Source organism: Leptonotus elevatus, chromosome 3 (genome assembly GCF_054856555.1).
Source record: "Leptonotus elevatus isolate MCC_2025b chromosome 3, RoL_Lele_1.0, whole genome shotgun sequence".
Classification (NCBI taxonomy): domain Eukaryota; kingdom Metazoa; phylum Chordata; class Actinopteri; order Syngnathiformes; family Syngnathidae; genus Leptonotus; species Leptonotus elevatus.
Genome location: NC_141241.1, coordinates 13,705,990 through 13,732,745, shown reverse-complemented (window position 1 = coordinate 13,732,745; position 26,756 = coordinate 13,705,990). Strand labels below are relative to the sequence as shown.

The 26,756-nt window shown below is 37.6% G+C and overlaps 1 protein-coding gene across 2 annotated transcripts in view; it reads right to left on the bottom strand.

The window, feature by feature from the left end:
- LOC147177030 (CUB and sushi domain-containing protein 1-like) overlaps positions 1–26,756 on the bottom strand; it is a 383,887-nt gene that overhangs the window by 138,692 nt on the left and 218,439 nt on the right. For both annotated transcript variants that reach the window (XM_086070543.1, XM_086070544.1), the window contains exons 8-12: positions 24,996–25,077; positions 22,044–22,168; positions 18,202–18,323; positions 3,136–3,239; positions 1,320–1,432 (exon numbers count right to left, since the gene is read on the bottom strand). In XM_086070543.1, coding sequence (XP_085926669.1) covers positions 1,320–1,432; positions 3,136–3,239; positions 18,202–18,323; positions 22,044–22,168; positions 24,996–25,077 — 546 coding nt within the window. The remainder of the gene's footprint in view (positions 1–1,319; positions 1,433–3,135; positions 3,240–18,201; positions 18,324–22,043; positions 22,169–24,995; positions 25,078–26,756) is intronic.

The window sequence follows — 26,756 nt, the reverse complement described above, 5'->3', positions numbered from 1 at the left end:
ACTGATGTATTGAATGAGGCATCATTTTCACAGTGTCCTGCGGCTAGCTGTTCGCTAATTACACATTTTTGGCCTGAGGAGGAGGAGGCAGAACCTCCTCCAGCAACAGATGAGTGCGTTGAATCAAATTAGTCTGTCACTTTAATTGATTGAAATTGTTTCCTCATTTGCAGGTAGGCGAGCGAGAGAAAGAAAGCCAGGCTGGAACACATTTTTGGCCCCCCACTATCAATGATTGAAGAAGAGCTACAAATGATTTCACTGCAAATGTGCCTGAATTGCTAACACTGCAAATTCCCACCAGTGCTGTGGTGGGTTCAAAGCAAGGATAGTTTTCCCTGTTTGGACACGTTGTGCAAACATTACCTGGCTGAACCAGCGGCTAGAATACGGAAAAAAATGTTTTTTTTCCCCCTTAGGCTGGCAAGACCACTGCACTCCAAGCCATTTCTACAGTACCAAGCCTCCACAAAAAACTGGGATCCTATAGCTAAAAAATATGATGTGATAGAGAAAAACTGACAATTTTGGATTCCACACTCAAATTTTTTTTTAAAACAGCTGTCAGACTTAACAAAAATTATGTTCCCAGTGCAATAGACCTTGATGCTGGATGTAGAACTCCTCTAAAAGAGCGACCGACCCTGGCCCACGTTGCCAGCAACAGTGGCAGCCTAGGATCAAAACACACGCTTGATCTCGTTCATCTGCTCTCATCTCGTCTTTGACTCATGCAAGACTTCTCACTTAATTTGTCATTTTGTCCTATTTTACCAATTTCTTTCTTCCTGACTACCCAATTGCCAGGATCCAATTACGTACCTTTCCACGTACCTTTCCAGGCCTTGCTGTCCCTTGAATTCAATTTGGCTAAAATCAACTTATAGGGCCGCACTGACATGGCAAGAAGCTGTATTTAATCACATGTAACTGTAAAATGCATGAAGTGTCTTAAATTATGAATTATTAGCCAAACATGGCCATTGTCCCCTCTCACCTTCACTCCGTCTTCAGGCCCTGTCTTTCTCTCTTTCCCTCTCTCACTGTCAGCTCGTGCATAATATGAAAATAACCAAGCAAAACGATCAACTGATTGACTCATAATTCATTTATTACCATCTTGTAATTCACAGTTACACGCACACACACACTCACTCACACTGACGGAGGAGGAAAAAATGAGGTTGTGTTTACAGCTAAATAAGAGCGTCAGCAATAATTTGACTTTCACACTCTGTAATGTGAGCTGTGTGTGCGTGTGTTTGTGTCCGCGTGGGCGGCAAGAGACAAAAAGTTCAAGGTGTTGCAAGAGGGCATACCTTCATAGACTGCCTTGAACCCAGCAGAGCCGATTGTGTCATCAGACTGCAGATGAAGCCACATCTGATTGGATAAGCTCACGATGATGTCAGGTACGCTGGACCCTGTCAGTCTACACAGACACACAAACATTATTAGTATGGCAAGTAGAATCCACGTTTAGGTTGATATGTTTATTTTGTGATTGATAAACACTCACCAGGCCTACACAGTTTAACATTGCAGTGGAATATGTAAAGTCGAATGCCCTTGAGGTGATTTGTAAATTGTCGGAAAAAAATATGTCACTGGAGTCAAACAAACCTTTAGAGTTTAAATAGCGGTCACACTTGATGTCACGCAAGAACCAAGTGATCCTCAGGACAGGAATAAGTAGAGTGTGGTCTGTTTTTTTATGGCTTTTTTGCAACATATTCATAATGCTTCAATTATTAATAAGATAAAACCTACACAAACAAGACAGCAAGACTCCAATGCCATCATATTTTAGTTTTTATATTTTACTATTGATTTATTTGTACTCGTGTGTGGCAGTTAAGAATTGTGAAATATTACTGAACACATTCCCAGTACAGTTAATACATTTTCTTAAAGGAAAATATACAGCTTTCCAGAATATTTCATACAATAATGCTGTTATGGTGAGATATTTAGTCACAAAATACATTGGTGCAGTTGTGCACTCTGTAAACAGTTGGGTCAAAAGTAACCCAATTATGGATAACAAATGGACTGATCCACTTTCTCAGTTTTATACAAAATGACCCAAATAAAGGATCTGACCAATATTTATGAGTTTTACGCTGAAAGACCCATTTCTTGACTCAAAGTTGGGTCAAATCGACCCAAGTAGAGGATCGGTCCATTTTTTACCCATAGTTGGGTTATTTTGACCCAAATGTTTTTAGAGTGTGCTTAGCAGTAGTGTATAACTCCAATGCCTTATTCAGAGAACTTTTCTAACTAAACCTGATTTGAACAGGAAAATAATTTTTACTTAAAAGATGTTGAGTGCATCAAATGTATATTGAATTTAGTTGTATTGGAGAGATACGTCTTTTACACATTTACAGTACTGACCAGTTCATTCAAATGTATGTAAAATGACAAGAAAAAAGTCATTGAATCATACCCTCTCAAATTGAGCAGTAAAAAACTGAAAACTGAAAAAAAAAAATATTAAAAAACTTGTATAAAATCATATTTTATGGAGGAGATGCACACCCTTGTTAGCTACCCTTTTAGCACGGTGTATGAGATGAGTGAGAAAAGTTCCAAGACTGAAATCACAAAATATATATTTCAGATCCAAAAAACACACAAGTTTCCCCCTTCCACACCCTCGTTCGTGCATTAATAGAAGGATTATTCCGAAATCCTTCACACCTCCGTTTTTGCGACCATCTTGGTCGTCAATGTCTTGAAACTCCTTGAGGATGAGAAAGACGATACAATCCCACAAGAGTCAAGAAGTTTGCTCAAGCAGGCAATCGTCTTCTTGACCAGGAAGTGTCAGATGCTCAAGACGTTGTTCGAAGCCATGACATGTCCTGCCATAACTCTTATTGATTCTTATGCACTGAAAGAGCAAAAGCTGCAGAATCTCTTTTTAAACGTACTGGCCAATCCAAATTTAGGGGGAAAACATGTACTTTGTAGTTTGGATTTAAAAGAGATTTGGTTTGAGATTGACACCAATCGTTGAACTTTTCTGACATACTGTTTTAACAATTAGAATCACTTCCCAGTATGAAACTTTCCTATGCCTTACTTACAAATTCTGGTGTGAATATGTAAAGTATTAACATTACTTACACGTAAAGTACCCGTCTTGTGTCTCCTATCTTCCCTCCGTCGCCCACTGTGAGCGTATCGTAGCCTCGTTCCAGGTCAAATTCTTCAAATGACAGCTTGATAACCTGGAGAAATGCAGACAAACTGTTAACCGTTTATCAAATGAAAGAAAAAATGTAAAAGAAGAGCAAATGGAAAGATTGTCAGACGAGAATAATCAAAACAATAAGACTACCTCGACGGCAGAAAGAAATGGTGTGAAAATTGTCTTTTATTTAATTAAAATGACCGACAGTATGATCATTTATGATAAAACGTTTGTAATCCAACATAATAAAATACATCAATGAGACAAAGCACTTGCTTTTATTTGGCAAGCTTCTCTTTTACATTCATAGTTCCAAAAATGACTCCTGGAGGCTACGCACTCTTCATTGTGCACCCGCCTGCTGTCTGAGCCAGACAAATTGACTGCTAAATGCTTAACTTGCAGGCACAAGGCTTCAGTTGCATGCATACTGCACTGGATCATCAATCTACCATGCACTCTAAAATGCTGTAATGCTGGTATTCCATTATTTGCTGCTTGTCAATTATTTATTAGCTGTAAATCATACAAGTGAGAGCATGAAAGATGGAACATTTCTGCTGTGCTCAGGAAACCTCAAAGAGAGCAGAAGTGGTCTCAGACGAAGCCACTGGTTGAATAGATGTCCACTGAAGCATGGGTATGAGATTGCGACAAAAGTAAATCACATTACACTCAATTTGATACAAATGCTTTGTGCATGCAGCCATATTTGTTTACTTGTTTTGGGGGGTTTTTTCTGCTGATAACGGCAGTTATGTCCATGCTAAGCTGCATTAGTGAGACAAACACACCAAATGGCTTTTTAAAATATTTTTATTATTATTAATTAGCATATTACTAAGATAGATACAGTCTAATAAATGAGAATTGCAACGTGTCGAAAGCATTTAGCCTTCTTAGGACACGCTGACTGCTACTGCCTCAGGCTATGTTTAGTCAGCCAATAATAATGGCTCCATATAATGTGTTCAAGATGCAAAACAACTTTGAGAGTTATTATCTTGTAGTATGCAACAAAAACACAGGGACTGTTATAAGGGCTTTCATACAACGTTTCAGGTTGAGTTTCAGGAAATCATTTTCACAAACATGACAAAACCAGGCACCATGTTTATGTTATTTGCTCTCTAAAAACGGATTGGTTAAAAAAAAAACTACCAATCTAGTTGGTCAAGCTCATATTGGCTTGATTGACCAACAGATTAATCAGACATTGACCATTCCGGGTGTTTACCGGCATACCAATTTTATTGGTTAGCCAAACAACCAATTAAATTGGTTACAATCGAAAGTAAGTCTAGATAAATCACTTGGTAATATATTTATTGTATCAATTTATTGTATTCAAACTGCATTTACAAATTACTGATAAGTAATTACAATATATTATATTATATGATTTATTAAAAATAATATAGTTTTTAAAAATGACAATGTGTGTCTAGATAGATCACTCGGCGTGACCAGCGCTGTGAGCTAGTGGTAGAGTGTCTGCCCTAACAATTGGTAACAGGATGTAGATTAAACCTAACTAAAAACAGGTCTAAGTTGTGGTGTAACAAGATTTTGGTAGGAAATTCAGAATGAAATTAAAACACAATAGTGTTTAATTGAGTTCTACTTTGTCCATCATGTGACAATACGCCAGTAGAAAACATTTTGTTATGTTTGTTATGGGCTTCAGGCAACAATTTACAAACAATTACAATTTAACCTTATGCCTCGGCTGGTACTACTTTGGAAACTAAAATTGGAAATTCAATTGTTACACTTTAAAATATAACATTAACATGTTCAATTAATTATTTTGTTGATTACATGATGGAGCAAGTAGTTTATGCATTGAGTGTGGCGTCCGGTTTGCTTGGTAGCGACCATACAATAAAATACATGGATACATCTTTTCACGCTAGTTGCACACACTATTTTCTGTGTCAGCAAGATTTGAAAGAAGCTGTTCAAGTGTAAAAATAATTAATTTAAAGTAATTTTGTACTTGAGTGCTCATTGTTTTGTGTGTGGGACAAATACAAGCTCCTACAAACAAACGGCTGGGTGTACTATCTTCATTTATTCATAGCTGCATGAATAACACTGCATAGGATATTTCATTTGTTTTGCACAAGTACAGTTTTGGGCTCACATGACACACTTCTGGACCAAGTTTTCCAAGAACAACCCATTAGTGAGTAATTCTTGAATATGAACAAATAGAAGGTCAACCAGTACCCAGAAAAGCTTTTATAAGCCACTTAGAGCCAATACCAGAAACCAAATTTTTCCAAAATTGACTTAAAACAAAGCCTTCACATACTGTAGTACAGAAAAGAAAAAAAGAAAAATTTAACTGGTACATCAATAATATTGCCTTTAACAAAATTTAGAATAATTCAGAATCCTTTTCGTGTAATGTAAATGACATGCGTACTTTGCAACTCATCGCGAGAGAGTCCTATAAATCCTCATAGTAAAATTTAGAGCGGAAACAAAATGCACTGCTGGGCAATGAGAGACAAACATGAAAAGCCAACAGCAGATTGAAACCGAATCTGCAAGTTTGTATCCAACAATGTCATTCAATTTGTGTCAAAATACACTCAACATTAGCATTAATTGCTTTTGTTTAAGAGAGTTAATTGTTTCTCAGATTCTCCCGGTCTCTGGTTTAGCCACCGGCCAGCGAGCAGGAGGTGACCCTCGACAGATGGCCACGCAATCAGGAGCAGAACAATAGTTACACAATCGCTAATTAACAGGTTCTACCTGACATGAATGTCTGCGGATCATGTGAGAATACTGGAACAAAAACAAAGACAAGGTGGATGAAATATGCCAGTTACGGTATTTATCAGTAGATATTTATTGAGAATGAGAAATAACGTCCACTTTCTGATCAAAACATGAGGTATATCTCTTGAGATCCAATAAAAAATATGTTCATTATTTATACAAATAATCTATTATGCTCAATTACTTGTATTATTTCCAGCTAAAAGATAAAAAACAATTTGTTTGTCCAAGGTATAAATGTATTTTTTGCTGAATTGAAGTGATGTAAAATGAAAATGTATTTTCTGTCCAATAAAACATATGCCTCCCGTCGTCTTGTCGTTTTTTTTTTTATGCTTTTTGGAGAGCAATGTGAAAATAAATAATTTTCTTTGAAAAAAATGGAACAATTTATGATGATTGAAGTTCTTCCAACATTTTAATTATTGGTTATTAGGCAAGATGAGAAGGGAAACAGAAGCAATGGTGCACCAAAAGACAGCCACAATATTAAGTGAATACCTCTCACAATGTCAACGAAAACTAAGCATTGCAGTGGTAACATTTTTGATACAGCTCATTTTGTACTGAGCAACTCTACGCTAATGAAACCTCTCCTAACACCTAACCCTAAATAAAGCAGAAAAGATATGTTTCATAAAGGTACCGGGGACTCGTTGAATGCAATTTGCACCAAAAAGAACGGAGTGGAACAGAGGGCTTTAATGTAACGGCATTAAAATCTAATCACAGTGATTGACATTCATAATTGATGACCAGTGTCACCAGACAAGCTGGCGCATTCAGCGGATGTCACCCCAGCAGAGACAAAAGATGAAAGACGAGAAAGTTTGAGCGACGAACTTGAGATCTGGCCACGGGAGGATTGCTTTCCTTACAGATGACGTGGCAAAGTCATTATTAAACTGCACTGTAAAACAATTACTTTATCAAACACAAGAGTTCTAAATGCTGAGAATTTGTCATTGTGCCTGAGCTGTTGTCCTACGATCTGACAAATGAATCGGACATGAAAAGGCACCGGATCATTAGGAAATGAATAATGAAAAGAGCAGCATAAAAGATATTGGCCGAACCTTGCATGCGCCCAGATGTTCCATTTTTATTTGGTGTGGTATTGCCCCAAGGTGACCTTTGATTTGAATATTGAAGAAGCAGCTGACTACTGTTTAGCAAAATAACTCTCTTGTGGAGGTGGCCGTGGAGTGCTGTTGACTGGAATGTTTGGAATAATAAAAGTCTAAACTGTGTCTGAGGAATTGGCTAACAACTGGGACAATTGTGATGCATCTATCCATTTTCTCAACTGCTTATTCCTCACAAAGATAGCAGGGGTGCTGGAGCCTATCCCAGCTGGCTTCGGGCAGTAGTTCACCCTGAACTGGTTTGCCAGCCAATTAAACATTTGTGATGTAACAGGAAAATTCCTATCTGCATTCCTATCTTTACATATGATGTTTTGCAATTATCATAACCCTATTACATTTGAATGTATGAGGGGTGTCAGGCGATTATTTTTTTTAATTGTAATTAATTGCATGACTTCAATAGTTAACTCATTATAATTTTTTTGCAAATGTGATATCTGTTCTAAATGTACAATAAAATGTACAAAGTTGTTATACTGTTGTTAACATATAAGTGGAAACAATATTTAATATAAATATTGCTGCATCTTTTAGTCATACAGTAATTTCATAATAATTCATAAAATTGAGTTAAAATCAAAAAGATGTACTGTAAAAAAACGAGTGTAAGAGTGATTTGTGTTGAGGTCCTTTTTCTGCCCCTAGAGGACATAATTGCATTTGTAAGACATTGGTGACAACTCAATGCAGTTGTCTTTTAATATAAAGAGTTAGCTAATCTTTAACATGAACTTGTGAAATTCTGCACATTGTTAAAATTGTAAATCACACTTCACAAATATATGCATTATTATTACATTTACGTCTACTAAATTTTGACGTGGACGTGTGACTGGAATTCCCCCAGTAAAGGTTTTCCAAGTAAGGGGCGGTCATTAATTGCGCATATAAAAAAAAAAAAAGTGGCGTCAAAATTAACACACTCATTTTGATACCCCTAGAATGTATATACTATGTAATGTTTCCACAAAAAAATCCCTCACCGAGGAACATAACCCAATTTCCACCTCCCTCTCATAGAAGATTATGGGTGAGAGGATGAGGGTGCCAGACAGAGCTAATTCCCTAAATTATGGTCTGTCAGATGGAAAATACAGTCAAAACCCAGAATAGCTAAAAGCTTTGAATTGAGATAATGTGCTAATTAGAGTGCTATTAGGGGATGACATTATGAGCCCAGGGATGATTATTTACTTCACACTTTAGTGGTGTGTTCTGATCAGTCAATGTGAGCAACCGCAATGACGGTGATGTGGCCTGCATGTTGTTTCTTGTTTCAAACACAGTGTTGCAAACATTATTCAATCTCACTTGTGTGCTGCATTGTCACAATGAAGCAACGGAAATGCATTCCCAAATTTACTAAATAGGGATATTGGATGCTCCAAAAATTGCCACCAAGTCACAGCTCATAAAACTGCATCCAATCAGCCACTCTGGTTGCACACTTGATAGGGGGGAGGGGGGGGGCAACAGTGAAGGCACTTAGTGCACCTAATGGCATGTAACCCACACATCCACACAACACATCTTCTATAAAGATAGAAAGGTACATGGCTGAGGTGTGCCAAAGAAACACTAACTTAAACAAAATAAGATTTGTTTAACAAAAGTCTTGTTTCACAGATTTAACTGAGAAAGGCGAACATACGACCTAAAAGATTTCCGCCATTGATCAGGCGTTTATTTCTTTGACTTGATTGTGTGGTGGCAGCTGACTCAACTATCTTCACAAGAAACAACAGCTTGGCATATTAAATGAGTAAATATTCTTCAAAACACATTATTCTAGCTGTGTATTGCCACTCGCTACTGTTACTGTAAGAAACCTACACAGCATGTATTTAAACCAACGTCACAGCCTCAGCTAGCTTACTGTCACAGGAGCAAATATAGGTGGATTATTTTTTATTTGTTTTGCTTTAATTCATACCGATGGACAAATTGGAGCAAGGGTGTTAAAAATCAATCGCACAACGGGAATAACAAAGTACAGTTTAGGTTTCGGGTCAACAATAAGCATTTTTTTTTTAGCATGAACTGAAACAGACATGAGACAACTTTAAATAACTTATTAATAAATTAATAATAAAAGTATACAAATGTCGTCTTTAAATATAAAAAAAACCTGCCAAAACATGAAATAAATAAATGAATAAATAATTAGTATTATCAATTAATAATAATAATAATAATAATAATAATAAAAAGCTTATCAGCAAAATTTAGAACACTTCTGAATCAAAACATGTCAACATTGGTCGTATGCCATTTTGCCGGAATGGAAATATGACAATTCTTTTGGCAACAAGTTTGTTTATGTTTTTGGGGCAAAGTTCTGTGTTGTAGAAATTACAGTAAGTGATGTTGTGTTTATTTTCATCACAGAGAACAGTGAGTGGTAAATCTGGCACCTTAAGTTAAAATGCTAAAGCGAGGAATGACACTCTTGTCTCTTACACCATGTTTGTGTCAAATGTGAAGTATTTGTCTCCAAGAAAGGCAACATATGTTGACAATCTTTTATGATTGCTCAAATCTGTTTTTGGAATGTGGGAGGAAGCCTCGGGAGAACATGTAATCCTCACACAGGTGTCCTTGAGCTGAGATTTGAACCCACGGTATCTCAAATGCAAGGTTTTAACCACGAGGTCATTGTTCATATGAATTACATTGGGGAAATCTGTTTCGTAAATTTTAATTAAAAACTAATTTTAACCATGGTAAAATAACATATGTACGTAAATGAGTTGCACAACACAACTTCAGTAGGTCTTTATTATTTATTTATTTATTTATTATCATTTTTTTTTTTAAATGAAATGTTTAAGAAATGCTGCCTTCTTTTTGTGGTCATTGACCTCAATGTCTGCATTAGATCAAATTTGACTTAATGTGTCCTGACTTGTGACGACAGCGAGTAAATAAATGATCCATGAATGAAAGTGACCAAAAGTGTAATAGCAGAAAACCACACACACGCACACACCCACGTACATTGATATGTATTCATTGGGAAAAAAGCAGCGATGATTAGACACCTAATGAGTTACGCCTGTGAGCAGTCAAGCATGGCTCAGACTTAAACAAAATAATTATCTTCTTGATACCGATGAATCCAGTGACTGACACGCGCACACCAACACACACACACACATGCATACGCCCCATGTGTCCTCTTTTCCTGAAGTTACTTCAATTTTTAACTATTTGCACTTCCATTTTTTAAACGTAAAATTCCATAGTGTGGTTAATTTAGAGTGTATGCACAACTTTAGTGATAAATAAAATTAGGAATCTCACTACAACACATAACACTTCATAAAAAATGCAACGATAATGCAGTATTTGCCCCACAAACATGTTTTTTTCCCATGTGGGTGTTGAAAATTAGTTGTGGGAATGCTGTATTATTCACACATATGTTGTTTCTAACCTTTATTATTATTATTATTATTATTATTATTATATCAGGCACTTTTTATTCTCCACACATTTTTGTCGTGTAAAAACTCCAACATAATACTGCCGATTTACACCATTCAAATTTATATATATCATTGGATTCCACATTACTTACGGTATTTCGCACAATTCAACGTTAAATATCAACTTTTCCCCATTGATTTTCAATGGGACAGACATTGACATTTTTCTAAGTCCCTCTTTCCACGCCCACTTCCATTCTACAGTCCAAATTATCGTCATTGCCAGCTCTCTGATACTGCTCAGTGGCACAGTTCAGCATTTTCAGCATTCCTACGCAATTTCTCCGAAAATTGCACTTTGTCTAGTTCATAAATAAGATTTATTCGAACTCTAATTCTTAGGAGAGCTTTTAAAACATTTCTTAAAACGCCGTCAAATCACTGCAAAAGGAGAATCAAAGCAAAGCAGGCATCGCTACTTATAGACTATCTAATCATTAAGCAACATCAAAAGGTAACAAAAAGGAACACGCACGTCAATAGCATCATTTGTCTCTGTCTTTACATAGCATTGACGAAATAAGTCATGTGGAAAATAGCCAGAGACGACAAGGGACAATGAAATTCCGAGGAAAGAAAAGAGAGATCGACAGAAAGATGATTGTTATTCATCTTAATACGCGCTCATTTCCCCTCTTTGAATACTTTATTAGCTCCTCTGGCCCTTTCAGCGCTGTCTTTCTCTAACGGATCACACAGGGTCCAAGGGAGCATTTCTTCCTGGGAAACGCACTTCACAGCTTTAGGAAGATGTGTTTACTCATCAGGAAAAGTAATTTTGATTATGCCCACAGAGGATTTTTTGCAAAATATTATCATTATAATCACAGCATTATTCACAATATAGGATTACCTTGTGTTATTTACAAGAAAAAGTCATAACAGTAAAAGAAAAATAAAGTCTTGAAAGTACTTCCCCTGCATCTTGAAAATTGGATCTACCACCAGATTAATGGTATCTGAACACAATTAATAAAATGCCTGTGATTAGTAAGGTTAGATGGGGCACACTGCAATTAATTTGGATTTTATATTATTTTGGGTCAGTTTGTGAAGGAAATGTTCTTCTTATTTTGAGACATTGAACTTTCGCATTGGCTAATGCGATCTGTTTCAAGAGCTGGGGTAAAGTTTGGGTTTGAGTGACACAGTGAGACTGATTAATTTACTAAAATATGAAGTACTTTGGGATCTGACGGTTCTACTAAGAACGGGTAAATCAACATGTGAAGACCGTGTAAAGTAAATTCAGAGAAAACATACGCAGATTGAAAACTATCTGGTACTGTAGATATAGCATCAAGCAATTTTTTTAATCCTTTCAGTTTTCCAGATGTTTGGGGGCGTGGCTACAACGGTAACCAATGATGCACATCGGCATCCAGCATAGGTCACCACAATACAAAAAGTCAGTGAGTAGCCTACTTTGAATAATTACAGTGCTTGGCCCATTTGTACCACCACATCATGCAGTTAGCTCGCTAGCTATGCCTAGACTCTAAAAATGTCATTCAGACTACTGTAATAATGCTGGAACGCAAAGCACTGTAAGCAGGAAGTATGTGCCCAAATTTATGTAATGTAGCATGTGCCAAAGACTGAACGACATGTGCTGCCCGTATCTAATAAACGTCCGACTTTCCCTGATTGCTATGCGGACCTAAACTCCCACACAACTCCAAGCGAGGTGAAGCAGCGGATGAGCCTGCCACCCGTCCGAGGAGCCTCCTGTGAGTTTGCAAATAGCTGGTGGCTAGAAGCTCTTGTCGGCTAGCCACAGAGGTTCCTAGAAATCAGTGGTGAAGTTTTTGTGTAATCCTTTTAACTAAGACACAAACTAACCACCAGGGATAGCGAAGCTTACATGAATTTGGTTGAAATAAGTACAGTCCTAAAACTGCACTTCCTGTTTACGTTGAGGGAGCAATAGAAGATAAAATGTAGGCCTATTTAGTTTTTTTATGATTTATTGATTATTTTAATTGTCTTTTATCATATATGTACAGCTCTTCTTTTTTTTCTTTTTTTTTTTTAGCAAAGTTGCAATAAGCAATGAGCAAAGTTGAGTTGAGCTTTAACTAAATTGACATAACAATTGAGTTAAGAAAGGCATTTCCATTGTTTAAATTTTTTTTTAAAGATAAACCAACCAAGTCATCAAGAAAACTCATCACCATTTACTGATAAAGCCATATACTACACCCGGTCAATGCCTTTGTTAAGCTTGCCTAAGCGTGTGTTGCCCATACATACATGATTGTGAATAAGAACTGCCAAAATGTACATTATGTTCTAGCATTCATTTAAATGGTTAGTCTATCGTTTTAATTGTGTCTGTCCTTGTCTCCGAGTGTGTACGCCAACACACTCTGTAAATGTCAGTAGCTGTAGTAGCTAATAATCTGTCATTACAGCACATTCATAATATGTTGATTTACCAAGAGTAATAGACATAGCAGGTGCCATCAATCATGACCAAGGCTACACATACTCATGCAAGTTTAAATGCCTGAAGCAGGGATGGCATTGTACGTATCAATTACAACCCACAACCACTGGGTTGGTAGACAAGCACGCTACCACTGAGCTAAGCCCCCCCAACTTCTTTGCTGTAGTTAAAGTATAATGCTTGACTGTGTTATCATGCCTCTTTAATCGGTTAATTTTAATGTATTTATTTAATTATACTCTTTAAAAAAAACAGTAAAATGTAAATACACGCTTTATTGTCTTAAAAGAAAAAGCACATTATTGTATAAACAAGACGACAATATGAACATGGTCAAATAGCGAAAGTGGTGTTGTTTCCAGTCTCGAACAGTTAAATTATTGCTACTATTGGTGCCTGTGAACCTATGTTACAATAGTGTCAAACATTAAGTACCAGTCGGTATCACCGTGAGAACAGTAAAGACACTGTATTTAAGACTCGTTTTCATACTTGCTGGGCAGGCAAGTTCCACACTACTTAGCAAAAGGTTTCGCAGGCAAATGTGAATGCATACTGATGATGTCACTCGTGAAGTGAATGCAGTGCCATTTTTGGACTGCCAAGTGTGGGCAGGGACAGACACAGAAACCGCAAAATTGAGGTCAACAGAAAACCCACCCACACAGAACAGTCCCTGATTTTTGACTCTCATTCACCCATTAGAACACAAAGAAAGAATGATCAAAATCCTTGAGGACAGAGCAGAGAAGATTACTGATGAAACTCGGCAAAGTTGTTTATGTTGGTGCCGTCGAGAAGGGAGTGCAATGATCTGTGCCCCTTATGTTGAACATAATGGGTGTAAGTGATTTGGGGTTTAGAAGCTTAAATGGTGTGATGTTCTCCAAATACGGTACTCTACTTGCACTTTGTTGTATTAACATTTTTTATTTATTTTTTTGCTTGCTTGTCTTGTCTTTTTTTGTTCATCAGTACACTGAAGTTGCTTTTGTTTTGTTGTCTGTAATCACACTGATTTCTCATGAAGCTGATCTGGACAACAAATACTCCCAGAAACAGTTTTTCATGAAACAACTTGTGGTGGAGGGCGAGCAGTGAAGGGTTGCACACTGAAATATATTTACCTGTTTTTTAGCCATAATCCATCACTGACTCAAAATATGGATTGACTCAATTTGTTTCCATCATCTGTAAAAGCATCTCTATTAACTTCTCCAGTCAACCATACTTGCATGGAAATGCAGTTTGTTTTCCATTTCGCTGCTCACTTTCCTTGCATGAAGTAGTTGGCCGAACACTTAGCCTCGTTTGGCTCATCCCCACTTTCAGCCTCTTTCTTCTTAAATGAGCTCAGTGCCATCTTACTCTCATTTTGTGTTCCCTCTCTCTACTTACGCTATGTTCAGTGGGCTAAGGGGGAGAAAAAAAAGAAGTGGGAATATGCAGATGAAAAAGGAGTGGTGCAGAAGATGGAGGGATGGGCGGAGGATAAAGGAGGGGTTAGAGAAAATGAGGCAAGTACATAGTAATGGGAACAGGGACGGGAACAAGTAGAGAGCAGGGACGGGAGAGAAGAGATGGGATATGTGATCAGACATGAAGAGAAGATAGTAGTGTGAGGGAAACTGGGAAGACTTGAGATGTTGTACTGAAGATCTATGAATTATTCATGCAGATACAACAATGACTCAACAACAAAGCTGCCTTCACAAAATTGTGGAGGTGTGGTGACCTTGAGCTCAGCAATGGAGAATCATCAGGAAGAAGGAACAACACTTCGCCTGGCTCTGCACTAGACCGTACTGACGTGCGGGTACTACAGTCCACTGTTATCTTTACGAATATTGAATGATCACCTCTGAGCCGCTTTAACCATCAAGAAAATAGAATGATGGACGGATCATTTCTAGAAGGCTAATTCAAAGTAACTTAATTTGACGTTCTTTCTCTTTTACACATTAACATTCAACAGCCACAATATTAAGTACACCTGCAAAATGTAATCATCAACATAACAAAGTGCAAATTTTCATGTTAAATGAATTTGAGGGGGTAAAAACAGTAACTCACAGGTTATTTAAGTGCAGTTCAATTACCACCATCGGAACATTCCTTACCTCTGATTTGTTTGTTAGTTAATAGATTACAAAAAAGGATTTAAGCTTCAGGCATATGCAGGTGTGCAGTTTGGTGTTGATTCATTCATGACTATTCTTGTTACCTTTGGATTAATGGAATCTCAGTACAGCTCCTGCACTTGAATATGTAGTGTGTGTGTGTGTGTGTGTGTGTGTGTGTGTGTGTGTGGGGGTGTGTGTGTGTGTGTGTGTGTGTGTGTGTGTGTGTGTGTGTGTGTGTGTGTGTGTGTGTGTGTGTGTCATTCAACAGTAAATCGCAACACGTCTATCTAGGCAGTACCTAGGGGGTGTAAAAAAAAAAGAAGAAACTCTGACGTATAGTACATTTCATACACAAGGTAACTCAATATGCTTCCCATACTGTAATTAAAAGTGCAACATTTAAAACAGTTACAGTTAAAGTGATTTAAAAGCAAACAAGAAATACAAATAAATAGCTTAATACAAAGTAATATAATAAAATACAACAAAAATAAACAATATCTTATAGTTTCTAACCTGGATTTAAATACATTTACAGTTTATTGGAATGTCTGGAATATTTATTCATTCATATTATTCACTCTGAAATAAAGGAGACCAGTGAATCAGGGGACCGTATTATACACAAGTACAGATACAAATAAAAAATAAAAATAAAAACTTTTTAAGGGTAATTTTAGGGAGCATATTATATACGGGTGCTCGTTATTCACAGGATTTTACGGTAATAATTACAATATTCAATAGTGATTCAGTTTTTCTGGTGTTAAAGAATAGCGATAACAATACAATCCCCCCGAATCAACAATAGCGAAACCATGAAATTAATAAATGCCAGCCAGTAAAAATCCGTGACAATATTTTGATAAGAACCAAAATTTCAAACTGTATCTTTTGAAACTATCCCCTACTTGAGCATAAAGCTCAACCAGTGCACATGGGTGGGGTATAGTCCCTTTACGAGGACTTTTACTAGCCTGACACTGAACACACGATAGGGCACTTGATTGTAGAGACAGGTCACTTTAACACGAGTCAAATTAAGTGGCAACACTTAGAAGAAACAAGTGGCAATGTCTCCCAAGCTGATGTTAACTACTACTATCAGCAAGAGTCCGTTTCCATGCACTTCTCCCAGCCAGACACCACAGGATAACAATATCATAACGGTAGCTTAAACCAAGGCCACCTAAAGACCCTGATGCTCATGTGGAGAATGAACCATATTTCTTAAAGGAATTCAGTGTTGGCCTTGTGATCATGCGAGACTGTCTAAATAACGCACTGACGAGTCGATCTACCACCAAGTTCCTCAGTGGTGTTTCGTGCAAGAATAAGCCTGGTGGCTGTACCTCACAATCCTGTCAACCAAGAAGGAGATTCTCCTTGACACTCCAATAACACCCCAGGATGTCTTTGGCACAGCTGTCATGTCAATGCAAAAGATGTGCGAGGACAAAGAGAAGGAGGATCAAGCCCCAAAGTTGTGTTCGCCAAGAAAGTCATCCATCATCTCCCCCTTCAGCTCGATTCCAAACTTTGGCCCTGGGTGTGGTGTAGCCACCATCAGCATCTACACACTGCCCTAAGGCATGCATCTTCTTGGGCAGTCTTACTCTCCTCTTCCTCCTACACCCATTAGCCATAAGTCAGTGCAAGACAGGAGTTTAGTGTTGTTAAGGATATGAATCCGTAATGCAGTTCCGTGCACAATGAAGAGCTTGCTCTATACAATATATCTAATAATATACAACATTTCTAAATTAAATTATTTTTGTTACAACCCCATCCCACCCAGGAAGAAGAAAATAATTTGTGCCACACAACTCTCTCTTTGTGACTATAAATAGTAGCATTTGACTATAAAATTGTTGTAAATACACTTCTGCGGAGGAGATAATACTCCTTGCACCACTGCCCCCTACTGTAGTGGATGTGCAATTACACCAAACGATAATTACAAAATAAATAAATGAGTAGAACTAAAAAAAATAACATGTCACATACCCTATACTTTTTCTACCAATTCCACCCTGACCTTCCTATTAATCTTTGATGCAGCATTTGTACGCTGGTCCAAAAAGTATTTTGCAAATTATACACTTTTTTACCTTCACTCTTGCCCTCTAGAAGCTGTTGTTTATTGGGCAGCCTTTACAGCTCTCACAAGCTTTCGGTTATCAATGGATGCTGTTTTCTTTGAGCTACTTGTTGGCTAAATCTTGTTACCTTTCTCTCGAGCTTTCCAAATGTTATATTGATTCTGGCCATTGCTTGCACAATGGCTGTAATTGATTTTCCATCTTATCTCACCTTAACAACTGCTTATTAAATACAGATCTCCAATGTTCATATTTGTTAGTATTAAAGGTTCATTGTGCTGTAAAAAGGTCATATTAAAGCTTTTTCTACATCATGCATGCTCCACCAATACCCAGATGAGTACAAAGAGCCCTGACTGTTTTACTCTGACTGCATCTTTCAGCTTTTATCTTCCCTTTATAGTGGAGGGTGATGTCATGTGGCGTGCACGTAAGATTGTGCACGTACTCGCACGCGCACCATGAACGAGCCTGACACAAATGCTGCAGCTACACTTTGGGCCAGAGGTGGCAGTCGCGAGTTAAAAAGTGACAAACTGCACAAAGATCTTTTAATATAAAATAAGCCTCCTGCGGTAAAACCCAAATATTGACTGGGTGATCAATGTAATAGGAAACACTTGGGAATAAAACACATGTTCACATGCTCCACTACTTGAAAAAGGTGTGGCTTCAAACACAAAGTGACATCTTCTAAGTTGTGCATCAGATCCTGACGTGTACATGAAAAAATGATACCAACTATCATATTCATTGGTTTCAAGACCAAATGTTTTCGGTCATTAGCAAAAATAAAGGACTTTGCTTCACGGTTCAAATTTGGAGAGTAACAATGTGAAATTCCAGAATTCAATATGAACAACTTTAAAGACTGTAAAAACGGGGTAATAACTTACTTTTGCAGAATCCATTGCAGTGATTACCCAGACACAGTGAGCATTGTTCTCATACTGGACAGGGTAGTTAGGAGATGCTATGATCCCTCTGGGTCCCCGTAAGTTGCTGCCACAGGTACGGGCTACAAGAAAAATGACAGTAAACAGACGCGTTAGAAATGTTTAGCAAAAGTTTGCTGTGGTTTCAATGTTGACAGTAAACAATTTTGAAATGTTGCAATCAAATGAAGTGTACTGCAGAAACTGTGATTGGTCAGTTATACCAACTGATCATCATACACCAATTTCATAGATGTCAAATACGATTCCGATGTTGAACAAAGATATTCACATGCTATCATTATTAAGATTACAAATAGATAGTAACAGAATCAGGTTTATTGACAAGGATGTAAAAAACAGACAAGGAATTTGTGTACACAGTCATAACCTGTCTAAGAAACACGAAAAATGACCAACAGAGGGAGACAGAGCAGGAAGCCTGGTGGTTCACTAATTAGCGGCCCATGAGGAAGGACGCAAGTGGGGAGTGGGGATGGGGATGGGGGGTTCGGAGTTAACGAGAGCAGCAACAATAATAGTAATCATTGATAATGATGACTGGAATCGGGAAGGGAAAAAAAAAAGTCAGGTCATCTGTGCTTCCATTGGTGAATGGTGATAACACCATGCCGATGATAAATGGCAGTAACATTTGTGTTTGAAAGAGTACAATCCAAAAAACAAACAAGGCACTCAAAACATTATTATGTCCATTTTGTCTATGTAATTTACATATTTGACTAGACAAGACTATTTAAAATTGTTGTCATTTGTGCTATTATGTGTGTCCAAACAATCACAATACAGGTTCAAACTGTTTTTTTCTTAATAGATACAGCTTAAGAGAGATTTATCAGTGAAAAGTGAGTGAACGAAAATAAAAAAAGCTAAGAGGAAGTGAGTGATGTAGGAAGGGCAGAAAGGTTAGAAAGAGTAAAAAAAAAAGACTGAAAGAGAGGAGGACTGAAAGAGAGGATGACTGTTCTGCCTGTTAATTAGAAAAGGAGAGCTGAAACACACTGTGGTGTATGCACACACATGCGCGTGTGCACACAAACACACGCACACACGCATTAACGGCTATTCATTCCACAGATCAGCTTCTAATTAACAGTTAGGCCTCAGAGGAGAATAGGGAAAGCTCATGGGCTGGAGTCCCAGGAGAGGACCAACAACAGACCAGACACACTCAGTGGAGCGGTTACACTACCATCATTTTGTGTGCTTGTGTCAGCGCATCAAAGCGCACAAAACATCCTGACTCGAACGTTCGAGAGACAAAACGAGATCGCAGAATGTGTTCGTGTGCTGATTGGGTTGAAGAAGACCGGCTACGGCAGTGCTCGGTGTCAATTTAAAGTCAACATTTAAACGAGCAGGTGTATTGTACCTTCCAATTGGATCCAATACGAGATTGGTATTACACTTTAAAAACAGTTGGGTCAAAAGTAACCCAATTATGTATACATTTAAAAAAAGGACCATTCCGGTTTATTGGACAATTTGACCCGACTTTCTGGGTTGTTTTATACAAAATTACCCAAGTAAAGGATCTTGACCAATATTTGTGAGTTTTACACTGAAAGACCCATTTCTTGACTCAAAGTTGGGTCAAATAGACCCAAGTAGAGGATCAGTCCATTTTTGACCCAACTGTTTTTAGAGTATAAGATGTGGCCCAATAATAATAATATAATGGGGTGGGTAGGTGGTAATTTGCCTAAGACTGCTGGTGTAACATCAATTAAAAGTTAAGAAAGGGATTTTTGAAGAGAAAATAACATTCCACGTCCTTTTATCTCACTCGCCCTGCGGCTCTTTGTCTCCTTCTGACAAGAGTGGCCAGTATCATGAGGGCGGGCGGGTCTCTGCAGCCACACGCTGACTTCTAGACACAAACCAGACCCACAAACACAGACAGTGTAATACAATGTGACAAGAATCTTACAGTATGTGTCTGAGCACAGGGATGGCCTGTCCGTCAAACACACACACACACACACACACACACTGCTCGAGGCAAAGACTACTGCAGAGGTGTGTGACACCATCCTTTGGATACATGCTGTCAATGTAGGCGTGTGTGTGTGTGTGTGTGTGTGTGTATTTTTGCTTTGTGTATGCCAGCTGTCTGCCTTTCCATTGTGGAGCAATAAAGGCAACAGGGTATTGTCAGTAAGTGCGTGGGCAGTGAGAGCCCCTGCATCATTGCTTTGACACTCACACAGCAACCAGTCGCGGAATCATCAACACACCAAATGTAAATGATATCATGTGTCTACCATACTGGCAGAGCAAATAAAATAACAATATGTCAATGTCAGCCTCACAAAAAACAATGCCTTCCGCAGAAGCCCCTCCTCCTTTTTTAACACATGCAATGAATGCTTTTAATGCTATCTGCTTTAACCAATAACATTTACTCAAGCTATGCTCTATATTTGATTGACTGCGCACGACTACACCGAGGCTGAGCACGGATCGGTGATGACTCTTAAAAACAAATGCAGAATCAGAATGGTCATATATGAGTGACAATGAATGACAGTGAATCATAGGATATAGCCATGTCCCAGAGGGAAACGCCCGGAAGTATTGTGTGGCAAATAATGAGCATTGTATTAAACTTTCAAGCAATCAGTCAGTAAAGCACATCTAGACATTGTATTAACACGTACCTTTGTCATTACTTCACTGTTGGCTAACGTCGTCCTAGCACAAAGTAGTTTGCAAACTTGGACGCTGAATTGGAGACAAATCCTCCTCGGTTAGCTTAACACTAGCTAGCTAGTACGACGACATAGATGGATTTAAAATGTTAGCAAAAACACCCTTTGTTCTACAGGCCAGTGTGCGGCGAGGGGTCCTGGAAGTGGGAGTAAGCTGTTTTAAACTTTAAAGAAAAACATTTGCGGCTTGCTACATTCTAATGTTTTCAAAAACGTGAATATATGAGGCTTGGTAAGGCACTTTGGACAAGATAAGGAGCAGAAAAAATACTGCATGAGTGCACTCAATTTAGCATTATGGTGAAATTGGCTGTTTATATTTTTGGACAATGATGTGTTTTTTAACAAAAGTCAAAATAGTAACCCATTGGAATGGATTTGGTGGTTTGGTGGTTAAATGGTAAACGAATATATGAACGCGGACTATTGATAAAAGTACAGACTATCGTCTGCACATTTTAATGAGATTAAACAGAAAATCTCGACCAAAATAAATGTCATTACATACTGTACATAGAAATACTTTTTTTTCTTTTGTACTGCCAGAAACGTAAACATATGTAGGCTATATAAGTGATTTGTTGTGTTTGTAGGTTGTAGTATTGAGTAGTATGATGGAGAGTGTTTTTTGAGTGATTAACATTTTTAACAACTCTGCTTTTAGCCTTTTAGCCTTTGCGCATGTTAGCTTTTCTACAATAGAGAATGAACTGAAGGAGTCTGATAAGTGCACTTACACTACGCAATATTCATCCGTGGTTATGTGTGTACAATACCAAGACAAATTAGCAGCAACAATTCATTATGGATTTTGTTTTTTTATTTAATATAAATATCTTCCTAGATCTGATTTCACTCTTTCACTCTGCTTCTACAACACATTTTCCATGGAGAGGATCAATAAATAGATTCATCTTGGGGAAAATAAACATTTTGAAAATATCCTTATTTTTCTTGTCTGACAGGAAGCAACACATACAATCTTGTGACTGTAGCTACACACATATCCAGCACAGTAAATCATGACATCGTTTAAGATTTCAAGGAGGTGGAGATGTGTGGAAAACCTACTTCTGCAGATGGGCCTATGGTCACTCCAAGCAGCCAGCGTGTCTGTCACTCTCTGACAAGTGATACTTTTGGATCCTTGAAGAACATAGCTGTCATCACAACTGAATTGGACACTGGAGCCAATTCTATTTTGGGAGACAAAACAGTAGCAATGTCAAACATAGTCATGCAATCTTGTTATATTTGACAGCAGTGGCGGTTTCTTGCATGCGTGACATGTGCGTGTTGTGTGTTTTGTTGCATTATTTGTATTGTATTCTAATTTGTTTAGAAAATAATATAAGGTTCACTCCATCATATTTTTGTTGGGGATGTGGATCTCGCACAGCGCGCCATTCAAGCATTGACCCCCACTGCTTGTCAGAGATAAAATATAGAACCGATATCTTATTAAAATATTTTGTGATTTCAAACCTGAACAGATTTTATATCCCTTCTGAGAATAATTGCACAACACGGAAAATGATAAGGACCAGTGAAGAGAGAGAGAAAAAGTTTGGCAGGATTCTGACTTTTTGCCTTTAATCTCTGAATTCCGACTTTAAAGTAAGAATTCTCACAATCTCAGAATTCTGACTTTAAAGAGAGTATTCTCACTTTATTAGTGTTACTATTATCCTCACTTTAAAGTCAGAATTCTGAGAATAAAGTCAGAATTCTGACTTTAAAGTGAGAATTTTGCCTTTATTCTCAGAATTCTCACTTTAAAGTGACAATTGTGAGATTAAAGTCAGAATTCTCACTTTAAAGTCAGAATTCTGAGAATAAAGTGAAAATCCTGCCAAACTTTTTTTTTTCTCTCTTCACTGGCCCTAATCCTCATCCGTAATTGAGTACTTATTCACTTGTGGTTTTAATTCTTCCACTGCTTGCTCTCCTTTGCTCTCTCTTGTCTTACTTAGTTCTTATTTTAGGAGCCTGGTACTCTTGCCTCTTGTAGCTCGTCATTTTCCCTAATGTTTTCGACATCCTGCTGTCTAACATGTGAGCGGGACATTCAGCCATGTCAGCACGAGTCCACATGACGTCTTGCCTGTAAAGCTCAATGTCTCTTCCGTGCTGAAAGACAAGCGTTTACCTCCTGGCCCAGCTTTTACACGAGCTCCTGGTTGTTCAGGGGCTCCTCCCTGTTGTTACACAGGCTTTTTTGTACACATCGCTCTGTGAGCATGCAGATTATACAAATTACCTTCAAGTACTGGCTGTGAAATTTGTAACAACAGGAGACAAAGCTGTAGTAAATGCATTGCCTCTGAAGTAAAACCGAAAATATGAAAATACTTCCACACATCATTGACATGCATGCACACGTTGGTAATGACCTTCCACAAGCGCACAAACTCCAATAATAGTCCTATTACATTTGTGCAGCCATAGTAACTAATGGCGATGAAGAACAGCAGGAGCAGGAGACTAAAGGATGATTATCATTTAAAAGTTTTTGGGCCTAAAAAAAAAAAATCCTTCCTTGAGTCTCTTGTAATTACAAGACAAGATTATCGGCTCCAGATGCCATGCTCGGAGGATAATTGCATCATAGAAGAAGATCATGAATTGTCTCCTTTGCCGTTAGTTGACACACCATCGAGTAAGTGAGTCATGAAATGACTTTGTTTGTTATCCCTTCATGTTGCTCCAATCACCTTGTTCTGACACATTATTTCCTCTTGCTACAATAACAAAAATATCAGCCACCTTGGCCATTTTGTGCTAATAAAAAGTTATTTTCATCTCACTGTTTTAATTAGTGACACCACTTTATAACCCCACTTTGAAATCCTAATCCAACATGGAAAACATGCTTCTAAACCCTATTCCTACTTCCAAACCCTAATTTGAAACCCATTTTTTTTAACCCTAGCCCTACTCTCAAACCAAACAAAAACCTACTTTGAAATGAAAACTCTACTTTGAAACCCTAACACCACTTTGAAACCCTATTCCAACTTTGAAATTCTATTTGGAAACCCTAACCCTACGTTGAGACCCAAATTTGAAACACTATTCCTACTTTGACATCCTACTTTGAAACCATAACGCAATTATTGAACCCCAGTTCTACTCTGAAACCTTACCTTCAAATCCTAACTAGAATTTGAATGGAATGGACTGCTAAACCTAATGTCACACATTCTGACGGCATTTGTTTAACTCTAAAACCCAGAAAAATCTGCAAAAATCTGAAATTTTTTATTTCAGTTTTCAGGGGGATTTGGGGTTTGAATTTCATTATCGTGTCTTTTGCTGTAATGTGTTAATGTATTTAAAAAATTAACTGTCAAAATTTGGCGTAAGAGGTCAAAAGAGCTCATATCAGCAGACTAAACTGACTGGCTGATTTATTGGCCGGGCCCTAAAAATGTCATCATTAATTCTTTCACTCCCAGCCATTTTCACAGAAGCAACCCCCTTTGCTCCTGGCTGTTTTACTGGATATTGACAGATTTAAAGCCCACAGAATGTTGTGTTCTATTGCTATGAAAACATGTAACCTACAAAAAGAAAGATTAGAGTCTCTTTTTTTCATCAGGAAAAAAATATATATTTCTATCTGTTTCCTTTTTGCAGCGATTGCCATTAGAATATAGCTAAGTTTCATCATTATTCACAAATATGTTAAAAACACTGAGGAAAAGAGCTTGGCCCTGGTTGATCTCTTATACTCTGCATCAAAGCCTTCTGTATGCTTTAGCATAAAAAAACATAAAACATGTATGAATACAATTTGGGGACCGTTTTTATACGTTTTTGGGAGCAAATGAGTAAAGGTAATTTTGGAAGTGTGTATCACACTGGTAGGCCTTCACATTAATAAGTAGGTCTCAGATTCCAAGAGTTTGGTAACCAGTGCTGTATTTAATCATATCTCTGGTTATGTTGGCTTGACAAACAAGCACGCTCTCTGTGTACAATATCACAGGATGGTTGGAATAGAATGAAATATGAACTTACTGAAAGGCGGTTCCCATCCTCTTGCCATTCTCTGGGACTCCAGGATCTGGACACACATCTCCAGCCAGGCCACTTTGACTCACTGAGAAACAAAAATAAAAATGCTACTATGTTAATATGCTTAATTAGACACCATTTTAGCCAATTGTTTAGTTCAATGTAATCATTTCAATTGATGACAAAGTGATGAAGAATGTAATGTAAATGTGTGAAATGATAACAAAGACAGTGTCTTGGGAGATATATTAACCAGTATATATTAAACATAACAAACATTAGATATATATATTTATATATTTATATAAATCAAATTAATGAAAGATGATTGTTCTTTGGCTGACTCTGATCGAGGAAGGACGCTCTGCGTCCTATTGTATTCTGGGGACGGGAATTAATAAACTGCGGCTTCGTCCCGTCAGCCCTTTTTCTTTCTGGGTGTAATTGTATGTGAACATTGAATGTTGTAAATTGTCTCAATGATTGCCTGAAAGGAAAAAATAACAAATAAACAAAACAAAACAAATGTCCAATTGCCCAACTGTGACAATTAACCCCAAGTAATATTTTCCAAAAAGACCATGTCTACATGTATATGATATATCTCCCAAAAAAATAAATAAATGGTGTTGTATTTTTGGCTCTGACGAATCTGTAAGAATAAATTACAGCAAAGCTTTCTCTGCATAAGTATTCCTATTAAATAAATGTCAGCATACTCGAGTTTAGATTTGAACGCAGAACCTCTTGATTGTGACGCACACAAGCTAGCAAAAACTCCACCCTGATGCCCAGAAATAAACATAAGCCCACAATTTCAAAGCAAAAGCAACATGGAAGGCGATGAAACAGTTGACAAAAAGCCAACATGACGGTAGCAGTCAAAAGGCATGTCTTCATCGGCCAGAAGTCATGGTGAACATGCTGTGTTGGAAAGTATCTTAGTACATGTACTTGTATTTGGAATTCAAAATAAACCCCATCTTGTCGACCACAAAAGGAGGAGAAGAAGAGTTTAGGTCCTTGGATAAAAGCAGAAGCCAAAGTAACTCTTATTGAATGTGACAGCATGAACAAATGTGTTTTTTAGGAGACATTTGACAAATCTTTGAGGGAAAATCACAGCTATTTCTAACACATCAATAACGGCTCCAAAATATTAATGCGACGGTGAGTCGGCATGCACAATAGCAGCAGTCTTGAAACAAATTCAGCATTCATCCTGCTCATCCTGCAAGTTTTACTTTAGTGTGTCGTTGATAACTTGAATAGGAAACCAGTAGAAAAATCAATTAATAAATATCAGTTAGTTAAGTTTCACTTTTTAAGATGAAAACTATTTGATGGCTATGTTGATAATCACTGGACTCAGCTTTCTCTGGTCCATCTTGTGCCTTTATTGTGATTTTTTTAAACCACCATGTCTGTTGAAAAACAACCAATTAGACATAGAAGGCGTGACAGATGAGATGTCAATCTTTCTCACACCACCTAACTCCACCTTTGAGTAACAACGTAGAAGGATTTGCTTCTAGCTATTTTAGCTGGTCCAAAAAATGACCACTACATCAACTGGGGAACAAGAAAAGTAATAATAACACATCAGCAGCAAAAATAGTAACAAGAACAATGATTGCATGTTTTGTCTTAAAGCTTAAAAGTTTACTTATTAAACAGCTGCTCATAATTTATCTGAAATGTACAAAGGGAAGCAAAAGTTTTAGAAATGCAGGCATCAAAAATGAATGGATGATTTTCCGCATT